This window comes from Sciurus vulgaris, assembly GCF_902686455.1.
Source record: "Sciurus vulgaris genome assembly, chromosome: 7".
NCBI classification, from domain to species: domain Eukaryota; kingdom Metazoa; phylum Chordata; class Mammalia; order Rodentia; family Sciuridae; genus Sciurus; species Sciurus vulgaris.
Window position 1 is genome coordinate 30313549 of NC_136467.1, and position 12501 is coordinate 30326049.

Consider the following 12501-nt stretch of genomic DNA (forward strand, 5'->3'; position numbering starts at 1 on the left):
CATTTTAGGAAATTAAGGAAACTGAATTTAAGGGCATTCCAATAAGTTATTTGGAGGTTCATCCCAATGGAAAACGTTTATTAATCCATACCAAAGACAGTACTTTGAGAATTATGGATCTCCGAATGTAAGTATATTTTAGTATCGACAAGATAACTACTCATAGGATAAGTAATGAGTTAATTTATATTTATAAAGTGTAAAAGTGATTCTTAACTAGTCAGTTTTACCCCCTTTGGGTATCTGGAGACATTTTTTTTAATTTGTTCTTTTCAGTTATAAATGACAGTAGAATGTATTTTGACTTATACATGGAGTATAACTTCCCATTTTGGTTGTTGTGTGGAGTTACCGCTGGCCCTATATTCATTTATGAACATTAGAAAGTTATCTTATTCATTCTACTGTCTTTCCCATTCCCATTCTCCTCCCTTCCCCCCCATTCTCCTCTATCCAATCTGGTGAACTTCCACTCCTCCTTCCCCTACTGCCTATTTCAAGTCAGCATCTCCATGTCAAAGAGAACATTCAGCCTTTGGTTTTGGGGATTGGTTTATTTCACTTAGCATGATAGCCTCCATTTCTATCCACTTACTGGCAAATGCAATAATTTCATTCTTATTTATGACTGAGTAACATTCCATTTGTATATGTACCACATTTTCTTTATCCATTCATCTGTTGAAGGACACAACATTCATCTGTTAAAGGTTCGTTCCATAGCTTAGCAATTGTGAATTGAGCTGCTAGTGGCCTCCTCACTATAGTATCTGATTTTAAGTCCTTTGGGTATATGCTGAGGAGTAGGATAACTGGGTCAAATGGCGATTCCATTCCAACTTTTCTGAGAAATCTCCATACTGCTCTCCATATTGGTTGTACCAGTTTACAATCCTACCAGCAATGTGAGTGTAGCTTTTTCCCCACATCCTCACCAACATTGTTACTTGCATTCTTTATAATTGCCATCTGACTGCAGTGAAATGGAATCTCAGTGTAGTTTTATTTTGCATTTGTCTAATTGCTAGTGATGTTGAACATTTTCTCATATATTTGTTGACCATTTGTTTTTCTTCTTCTTGAAGTGTCTGTTCAGTTCCCTTGCCCATTTACTGATTGAAATATTTTTCTTTTTGATGTTAAGTTTTTTGAATTCTTTATATATCCTGGAGATTAAAGCTCTGTCTGAGGTGCAGGTGGCACGTATTTTCTCCCATTCTCTAGGCTCTCTGTTCATGTTCTTGATTGTTTTCTTTGCTGTGAAGAAGCTTTTTAGTTTGATACAATCCCATGTATTGATTAACTTCTTGAGCTTTAGGAGTCTTGTTGAAGAATTTAGTTCCTAAGCCAACATGGTGAAGATTTGGGCCTACTTTTTCTCTAGTAGGCACAAGGGTCTGATCTAATGCTTCGCTCCATGATCTACTTTGAAGTGAATTTTATGCAGGGTGAAAGATAGGGATCTAATTTCATTTTATTACTTATGGATTTCCAGTTTTCCCAGCACCATTTGTTGAAAGAGACTATCTTTTCATTTGAGATATTTTTGAAGTTACTTATAGTATCTAATAGATAAAGATCATAGATGCTACTAAGCATCTATGGCTCATAAGAAACTACCCCCCCACCCATAACACAAATGTGAATAGCTCTGAGGCTAAATCTAGTCCCTTGCTTTTTATTTTCACAAAAACAAACTTCTACCTTCAACAATGGGAGAGTATCTTTTATCTCTATACCACTAAAGCATAATAATAGTATATAACTGAAGGAGATGACTTTTGGTTAATACATATTTTTTTGTTGGTGGTTTATTCATTTCTTGTATATGTGGCAGGAAGTGGAGGGTAATGGGATTGAGCCCAGGGGCACTTTACCACTGAGCGATAGACTAGCCTTTTAAGTTTTGAGACAGGGTTTCACTTAGTTGCTGAGGCTAGCCTTAAACTTGCCATCTTCCCGCTTTGGCCTCCCAAGTCTCTGGGATTATAGGTGTGCACCACCACTCCAGGCTTCTTTGTTTTTTTTAAATGAAGACAAATGAAGGGAAATTCTTTTGAAATAGAAAAGGCAGAGCAGAGTTCTATGAAAATGCCTGGACTTTTAGTATGCTTTTGTCTTTTTGTCTTTTTAGTATGTTTAGTATGCTTTTGTTTCTGTAAAACAAATGAGACAAAGCTACTTTATTAGATTTCCTTATTGTATTGAGAAAAACGTGATATTAATTTGATATTAATTGATAAGATTAATATATTAGTTTGATTCTGCAATTATCTTTTTAGTGCTGACCATTAACCTTCACTATTTACAGACTAGTTCAAGATCTTGGCATGAATTTGGGACATTGATAATAGGATTAGTCCATGAAGAATGAATAATTTACTTACGTGTCTTCAAAATAAAAATATTTAGTCAAACTAAAATATGAGACTTTCACAGATTGGAATTTGCTTATTTTTTCATGTCATGCCTGGAAGATAGTAAGGATACATATTTTATACATACATTTTATATATGCGTATATATATATACACACACAATACATATATACACTATACACATGTGTAAATGTATATTCACATGTATATTTAATGAATGTAAATATATAATAAAAGGATTATTTTTTCATGGCAACAATAAAGTTGATAACTGTGATTTAGTCTTCTGTTAAATTCTCCACTGAGAGGAGATGTGAGCTGAATCTTGAAGAATGGACAGAATTCAGATACGATGGAAGTTTTTCAGTAGGATGAAAACATGAAATCAAGATCAGAAGTGGGGTCCTGTGCATTCAAGGAAGAGGAGGGTAGTACATATGAGTAGAGGTTTCTTGATGAGGAATACTGGCAGGAAATTTTTAAGAAATAGTAATTAGAACTAGATTGGAAATCCAGGCTAAAGAGTTTGATAGTCCTTTTGAAACATGTAAGATCGTGCCTGGGCTCTAGAGGTATACTGCTTAGTCAAATGCTTCTTCTCTGCCCTTTCTAGCCAATTAACCTTTCTGTGCTTGTCCTTTCTCATTTCTCAAATGGGAGAAATAATTTATCATACTCGTAAGGGTTTTGTGGAGGAATAAAGTAGTTAGAACATGTACATACAACAGTAAAGCACATAGAAAGGCCTCCAGAAAAGTTTGACCCCGTGACTATAGGTCTGGAAATTCATGTTAAGAAAATAATTGTAAAATAGTACAAATATAAATATGCATACAAGATTGCTCATTGGCATCATTTTCATGGTAGAATAAAGTGGGAAACATCATAAATGTTGTATAACAATAGAAAATTTCTTTTTTTAAGATAAATTTAGGCAGTGATAAATACCCATTAAAATGATAGTACAGTGAAACACATTATTACCTCATGTACATATATGACTGCATGACTGATGTGATCCTACAGTATGTACAGTCAGAAAAATGAGAAATTATACTCCATTAATATGATTTATCAAAATGCATCAATGCATTCCACTGTCATGTATCACTAACTAGAACAATTTACAAATTTTTAAAAAAATGATAATGCATAGTCTGTTTTTTCTGACATGGTGCTCAACTATTCATTATTTATTGTTGAGTAAAAACAGACTGGTGTTTCTAACCTCCTACCAGACACATATAAATGCTGAAACAATGTAACTGTTATTTATGAGTGAAAAAGCCTGAAAGTTTGTACACCATATTCAATAGATGATTGGATGATGTATTTTATCTACTATTTTTTAGGGACCAAGTAGTCCTTGTACAATTTAAAAATCCATTAGAAGAAAGATAACATAAGAATATAAAAATTCTATCCATGTTTTTTAGTAACCAACTCAGATGCTGCTTCCATAAAGTGATCTTTCTCTTAATACCTAGTCTTAATTTCTTTTATCTAGATCTGCAGAGCACTCTTTCTCCTCTTCTTTTGTGGGTACATTCTGTGTTCACCTTCTGATTTACATTGATACATTTCTTCTTTCTCCTGCTGAATTCTAACCTTCCTTGGCACTGGGACCAGCTCTTCTTTAATGTTTGTCATATGATAGGATCTCAAAAGTAGTTTGATGAGTGCAAATTAAATAATTAAAAGTTTTTTCTACCAGTAATCTTCTAAATGATTGCTATTTTTTTTTTTTTTTTTTTTTTTTGTCTACAGATTAGCAGCAAGGAAATTTGTAGGTGCAGCAAATTACCGGGAGAAGCTTCACAGTACTTAACACCATGTGGGACTTTTCTCTTTGCTGGAAGTGAAGATGGTGTAGTATATGTTTGGAACCCTGAAACAGGTATTTATGGATCTTCAGAGATCTTTTTATTTTTATTTTTTTTAAGGTGGAAGGAATGGGTGGGGGCTTGAAGAAGTATGAAAATACTGCCATTTTATGGAATAATTTTTGAGAAATTCTGATTTCAGGTTTTTAATTGTGTTTTTTAGGTTGAATAGTCTTTAATGGAGCTCAGCAACAATCTAAACTTGTATCAAATTCTGTTCTTTATTGCTTTACTATCTTCATTGCATTTAGAATTGCACTTTACAATTCAAGGTTTATTCTTTTTTTGTCTATGATATAATACTGCTCTTAGACACTTAATGACTGTAATGCAAAATACAAAGTTATGTAAGCTGAATTGTAACTAAATAGATGGTTAAACACCTCTATTTTCTTTAGAGTAACAAAAACACTCCTGTGAAAATTTTTAATGTTTGAAACTAAATTAACAGTTTACCTAAATTACAATTAAATATTTTTTCAGTAAACTAAACTATTACATTAAAAAGTTTATTTAGCCTTACCTTACCTTTGCTTTTATTTATTTATTTATTTATTTATTTATTTATTTATTTTTATTTATTTATTTTTTTGGTGGGGGTAGGGTATACCGGGAATTGAACTCAGGGGTACTCAACCACTGAGCCACATCCCCAGCCCTGTTTTGTATTTTTTTGAAGACAGATTTTCACTAAGTTGCTTAGTGGCTCACTTTTTCTGAGGCTGCCTTTGAACTCCCTATTCTCCTGCCTCAACCTTCCAAGCCACTGGGACTACAGGTGTGTGCCACCATACCTGGCCCTTACCTTTGCTTTCTAAAAGAAAAGCTAAAACTACTTGAGCAATTATTTAACTAGAAATTGAAAGAATTTTTTAAATTTCTTTGATTTCATCTCATTTATCGTTTTGTTCTTTCCTTTAGGCATTTTGACGAGGCAGCACACTAGTGAATTTTGTTTTTTTCCTATACCATATTTTAGCATCAATTCAGAAGCATCAAGTCGCTCTTCCCTTTTACTAAGTGGATCTAAAATCTAAATCCTTTGTTTTTTTTTTTTTTTTGTTTGTTTGTTTTTTTACTTCTGGCTGATTTTCCTGGGTTCTCTTCACTTGTGCTGTAAGCATTTTTTAGCCATATCATGATAACCTAAACAGCCTATGGGAAAAAAACAAAATAGAAAAAATTAATACCTCAGCAATCCTCCACCAAATAGAGAATTTCTTCAGTTTAGAGTTTTGTAATTCCTCCCCTAGTTTTCCTAGTTGTAATTTGCTCAGCCCTGTCAGACCTCAGATCATGTACCTCTATTCTTCCTTCTGATCACTTTATGTTTATTTTGTGTCTTGAAAGCTCATTGAAGAGGTTGGATTGAGAAGCAGAAAGAGGAGGACCAACAGAATGTAAAATAAAGATAATTATTTAAAATACACTGAAATATGTGAGCTTCATTGTTACTATAAGTATTTTTAATAAGTTGCAGAATAGTCTTGCCTATAAGAAATACCTTATACAGTACAGATTTCTCCTGTTTTTAATTTTAATTTTAATTTTTATTTTATTTAGGAGAACAAGTAGCAATGTATTCTGACCTGCCATTCAAGTCACCCATTCGAGACATTTCTTACCATCCATTTGAAAATATGGTTGCATTTGTGCATTTGGACAGAATGAACCCATTCTTCTTTACATTTATGATTTCCATGGTAAGTCCAGTCCACATCACTCAGTGCTTGCTAAGTTAAAAATATATGTTATCCTTACATTTAGACTGGACCAGGAATCATGAGCTGTGTGAAATCTGTTTATCCATTGAATTAAACAAACCCTCATGAATATACTGTAAAAGTCAAAAAGAGTAAATAGATTGTATTATTATGATGTTACATTTATTTTGTTTTCTGTGAACGTGATTAATATAAAGTTAAATGTTGGCGAAAGTATTCATAATGGTTGTGCTCTATGTTGGAATCACAGAAAGGTAGCTGTTACTTTCTTTGTAAGTCAGTATAAATAAGCAAATTTACCTAAAAATTATTGGGGAATATGTTAACTAAATTTAAGAGACAAATAACATGTAGGAAGTTGAATTTCTACTCTGTTATTATTTTTATTAAATCACATAGTAAGTGGTGGTTGAGAGTTTCTTAACATAAAAGTGGGGGGGAAAATTAAATGTCAATGAAATAAAATCTGGAATAAATTCTAATGTCTGTTTTACCTCTAAAATTACCTATCCTATCATTTTGAGATAATAAAGAAATTAAAAGTTTGAGTACATTTTTCAAGAATAGATGGCATTCTTGAAATTGGTTTATGTTTGTTATTTTTCATATATTTCTATAATTTCTATTCTGAAATTAGGATTTCACTGTTATATTAAACTGTCTTTCTCAAAATTACCAATTCTATTTTCCTCATATATTATTGTAAAAAAAAATAAAAGGTCTTTAATAGTCTTGGATTTTTTAGAATGTTATGTATCATTTATTTTTGATAAGCTAATATGGCTTATATACATGTATAATTACATAAACACCATAAATATACAAATATGTATATAGGTAACATTAACATTAATCTAAAACTATTTGGACAGAGTAATTAAATGAGAAATTAAGTTTATTATGTTAATACATATTGAATTGATAAACTCTGTGATAAGTATAAGTTATTAGACGATTAAATTATTCACCTGAAGTTTTTTTTTTACCTTTTTTACCTTTTTTTTCACTTTTTTTTTTTTTTTTTACCTTTTACCTTTTTTAGACCTTAATTTTATTCATTTATTTATATGTGGTACAAGAATCGAACCAGTGCCTCACACATGCTAGGCAAGCACTCTACCACTAAGCCACAACCCTAGCCCTTCTCCTGAAGTTTTTGATCATAGTATAGATAATACAATTCCTTTCCCTTTGAATTATCTTTGAAAATAATATGTAAAATCAAGATTCTTATTTTTAAAACCTTATTTTTGAAAACCTGGCAGAAAAGAAATAAATTCTGCCAACTCATATGCAAATTATAAAATACTATTACTAATGACAGAATTGTCAAGCAACACAGTACCATTTACATTCACTAGCATGTTAGCAAAAAATAAACACTGTCTGATTATAGGAATAAACAATGGATTTCTCAAAATTATCCCATGTCCAAATCTGATGTCTAGGTTTTTTTTTCTTTTATCCATTCTAAATCTTCACAGTTACAGAGAGTTATACGTAGTACTTTATAATTGGAACTGTTATACAGGAAATAGGCAGCACAGTTATTTCCTCAGACTCTTTAAGAGATTTCACAACAGTCTTCATTCAATTTCTAATTTGCTTTATAGGTTTTTGAGATTTTAACTACAAATTCAAGTTAAATTTATGCTCTTTTTTTTTTTCAGGCAGTTTATTTTGCTTATTGACAGAAGGATTAGCCCAGGATAGTTAGGTTTGCCAGTTTGTTTTTCAGACAATAGATATTTTGCTTAAGAAGTCCATTCTAGAAGCACAGTGAAAAGAGCAAAGTTTTGTAGCAATACAGTAACATGAAGCTTGGGCTCCTCTTCTGTTCTTCAGTGATGTTACATAAACTTCTTGCCTTTCTGGACCTCAATTCCCTTATCTATTAAAAGGTACTGCCAGTACTAATAACTGCCCTACCTAAGAGAGTTATTACTTATTTACGAGAATACTGTGAGACGGTGACTGTAAAAGTGTTTTATAAACTGATAAGCACTATGTTAAGACAAATAGAAGATAAAATGAGTTGTTATCATGCCTATTCACTTGATATTAAGGGAACTTATGCTTTACTATGTTGATAAGCATCTCCATATGAAATGGAATTTAAAAAGCTTTTTTCCGCCTCTCTTTTACTCTGTTGGTCAGCCTTTTCTTTTTATTTATTAAAGTACATGGCATTCCTGGTCAATTGTATTACAAAATAAGCACATAAAGTTAAAGACACTTTATATCCACATTGTCTCACTATGGAAGAGAAAGAATTTCCCTAGGCCTTTTAGAAATTAAGACATTCAAATAATAACACCTGAAATTACAATTATTTTGTACAGTATATTTAGAACATAGTTTTTGACCCATTAACACACCTTTACAAATTAAAACTCACAAAGTTTTAACACATTTTCCCAACTCTTCACTGCCTATTTTTAAAAAGAGGAAGCTTGGGAAGAAGTTAAGTAACCTCAAACCATCCAAGATTTAGCACAGTTCTTCTGAATGGTATAGCTCTATAAGAATGAAACATTGTTTCAGACTCTGAAATGTTTTACTCATTAAATAGACCATAATCATCAATTCAAATTGTCTTTAAATTTTGTATTGAAAATTATAATGTTTAATTAGCCTATCATAGTTTTATCTTTTATTTCTTATTTTACCCAAAATATCTTGCCTGAAAAGTTTACATGAAATTTTAATGATATCATAGATACAGAACAGTTAAGTGACTTTTAAATATTATTTATGAGAGCTTCTGATAATCGTCAAATAAAAAAGAACAAGCTGATCTTTTTGTAAGTTAAATAAGCTACAAATGAGACCACAGTAGTATCTAAATGTATCATCCATCTTTCAGTTCTAGCAAAATCTGTGAAGAGTCAGCAAGCATCTTTCCCTGTTAAGCATATGTTCAGGCTGTGGTCTTTTGAGTCTTTCATTCTACTGACTTTTTGCTTTTTTGGTAAGAAATATGATTTTTACTTTCAGAAGGCAGTTTATTTGCCTGATGTTGAAAGAGTTAATCATCTAGTAATACAAAATTTAGTCACAGAGTACCACAAATAATGTACTTTTAGGATTCCCATAATAATAAAAAAAAGTACAATTTAGAGAAACTGCTTCTATTGAATTAATTTATGAAGCTAAACTTTAGCAGTTAATGATTTTTTATTATCAATATTTGTCTGCTTGAGTCTCTAGGATGCTGTTCTACAATTAAGAATATTTATTGTACCTCCATAGCACTTTATATGTTCTAGATACTATTTAAGCACTTACATCTATTAAGTTTTTGCAGCAAATTTTAGCATCTAGATCCCATTATTAGCCCCATTGTACAGGATCTAGGGCCTAAATCAACACAGTCTGGTCTTGAGATCCATATTCTTGTTTGATACACTAAACTGCCTTATTGGCACATTCCCTGAGTATCCAGTAAACAAACTTTATGCAATACCATTTTCCTTATGCTTCTCTATGGACTGTATTTTTCCTTGGTACTTTTTATCCTTTGTAGGAGGAAAGATGGAGGTTTGTTCATTTTTAAATTACCTGTACTATGCCTGAATACTAGCATATAACGAATGTGCATGTACTGTTTTAAGTAGGGTCAAATCTTAAATTTGAGAAGTTTCTTAGCATTTTTTGAAAATCCCAGGTAATGAGCCTACTTTTTCACTAGGTGGCAGTGTCTCCTCTGAACCAGTATTAACTCGAATGCTTTTTAGTCAGTGTCTTACGCAAGATAAATCTTTATTGACCACCTATTGTGTGCTCAGATGACCATGTTTTTTCTAATCCTTTATACTTTTTAAGTAGTTGATTAAACCTCTGAAAGAACTTTAGTCAAACTGAAAGGCAATTCTTTATGCCACTGACTTGACTTTATTAATAGAATCATGTTCTTCAGTGGTCACCTATAAAAGTGTTTTATAAACAGATAAGCACTATGTTAAAACAAATAGAAGATAAAATGATTTGTTATCATGCCTATTGTTGTAGCTTGTGTGGCATTCTTTACCAGAGGTCAAGTAACGTTACATTCCTATAAAATTTTTCAAATACTTGCTCATTGCCTATGGTGTTTATAACACCCTGTATTCAACATAGTACCTGAAATATTAGTAATGCGCAGTAAATTTTGCATTAAGAACTGCAAATTTTCTTGTAGAATGACATTTCCCATTAAATTTTATAAAAATATAGAATGAAGGTATCATCAGTAAGTTCGAGGCTTTATAATAATAGTGGTAGTAGTAGCTAACATTTATCAAGTGTTTACTATGGGTCCACCACTCTCATGAGCATTTTCTCATATATCCTTCTAAAATGCTTCGAGGTAGGTATCATTATTGTCTTCATTTTGCACATAATGAAACTGAAACATGGGGAAATTATGTAATTTGCCTAGGGTCACACAGTTGATAGTGAAGCTACTGTTTGATTCTAAGCTGTCAGATTCCATAGTTCATGCTCTTAATGCATTAAGCTGTCAAATCTACTTAGTTTGCCTTCCTTCATCATGAAGTAACTTAAATTAAGAAGATAGCTAAAGGACTGGGGTGTAACTTAGTGATAGAGTGCTTGTTTAGCAAGCAGAAGTTTGCTTATCTAGTATTTTTATTAATAGTTCACCTCTTTAAAAATTTGGGGTGTAACAATTAGGATACAATAAATCATCACATTCTCAACAAAGTGCATAATATGAATTTTCTTTAATGTGGCGTTTTAATGCTTTCACAATATGTTTTCAATAAAATAATATCTAGTTGAAATAAATTTAATATATGGTTTTCTTGTAATAGTGATAATGAGTGATTCAAAAGCAAACTCAGATATTTTAATTTTCATACTTAGATGAAATTATACCACAGCAAATATAACATATCATAGTACAGAGTTTTAAATATTGATCTTAAGCCTAGTAAGAAAAATAAGAGATAGAGATGCCACATTTTAAGATATGCTGAAATTACTTCTTAGTTATATCCTAAAGAATGTATTTTAATATTTTTCACATCTTGGAATACTTTGCTTTGAAAGTTCAGGCCATTCAGGGAGTCAGGATATGTGAAAAACTACTTGATGATTTGAGCATGCACCAGAGCACCAAATTCCTCAGTCACGTCTCTTTTTATGCTTACGTTGATGCTTTTTAAAGTGCACCAAAAAGGAAGAATTGTGCGATACAAAGTAAAAAACCGCATGGTAGGAAAGACTGGAATAGAAGTTAGAGAGCACTGGGGGGTCTAGACAAAATTCTGTCACTTTCTCTTTGACCCTGGAAAGTAATTTAGCACTTATGCATTGGTTTTTCACCTGAAAAATAAGAATAACACCTATTATATTTTATCTCAATATTTTATCAAAGGGAAATTATCAGGCAAGGCATGAAGCCTTGGTATTACTAGAGTTCATGGACCAGACTGCAGTAGGGAAATCTTAGCTATTTTTCATAGCAATATACATGCCACACACTTTGAATTTAATAGCTTAATGTGTGATTATTGATAATGGAATAGGAAACCAACAAGAGAATAGCATTGCTGCAGGAAATTTAGATAGTTATTATATTTTAATGTGCTACTAAAGGATCTACCAAATGATGGTTGATGCTCTCCCATTTGGTTGAATATGAGACTTAAATCTGCTACATGTTCTTGTATAGCTTTTTGAACAGTTATATTAGTAACACATACATTTTACGTGATATTTCAGACATGTCACGGAGGGGCTGGGGGGATAGTTCAGTGGAAGAGTACTTGCCTAGTATATGCAAGGCTCTTAATTCAATCCCCTTTAACACAAAACATAAATAAAAACATTAAATTAATTGCATCAGGGAAATATCGAATTTACTAACAGGCCATTAAATATATGCATATGGGAAGATGTCCTTATTTAGCAGAATTAGACTAGGTTGAGCCATGGGACGCAGAGGCCTGGCTTCTAGGAATGGCTGAGAAGCATGTGGTGCTGTGTGGGAGTGATTCCCTGTCTCCTTCTGGAATTTTCCCCTAAGAGAATGCTCCCCTAACTCCACCTATCCTGTCAATCACAGAAGAAGCCTCCTGGCCCTTGTTCTCTTTAATTGTATGTTATGAATAAAGGAGAGTTGGGCAAGTTGTTGTTGTAAGAGGCCAGAGCTGGTATGGCCAGATCCATCACGCTGCCTCTCATATAAAAAGAGTATTGGCTCTTGTGTTTATTGAGTAGATAAGTTTTTGGGGTAATAGATAGAAAAACCACCAGTTAACCCTTTCCTCTTCGACACAGGACATGGCAGAGAGGATCTCCACATTTGCAGGCTCCTAGAATTGAAGTGTTAACGCAGTTGAACTTGGATCTATCCACACAGTGTCATAAGATTATCTGAATCAGGAAAAGTCAGACCAGCTAAAACACATAAAAAACATAGACTGTTGAATATTCTCTGCACAGAGCAAATGTTAAAGAAAGAGAAGTAGAATTCTTTCTTACTGGTAAAGGCTGGGAAACCACAGGACT

The 12501-nt window shown here is 32.4% G+C and overlaps 1 protein-coding gene across 1 annotated transcript in view; it reads left to right on the top strand.

Annotated features, from left to right (window-relative positions):
- The window catches only part of AHI1 (Abelson helper integration site 1), a 208733-nt gene that overhangs the window by 53634 nt on the left and 142598 nt on the right, over positions 1-12501 (top strand). Inside the window, 5 exon segments of the mRNA XM_079146243.1 lie at positions 9-127; positions 4146-4201; positions 4204-4275; positions 5825-5908; positions 5911-5964. Coding sequence (XP_079002369.1) covers positions 9-127; positions 4146-4201; positions 4204-4275; positions 5825-5908; positions 5911-5964 — 385 coding nt within the window.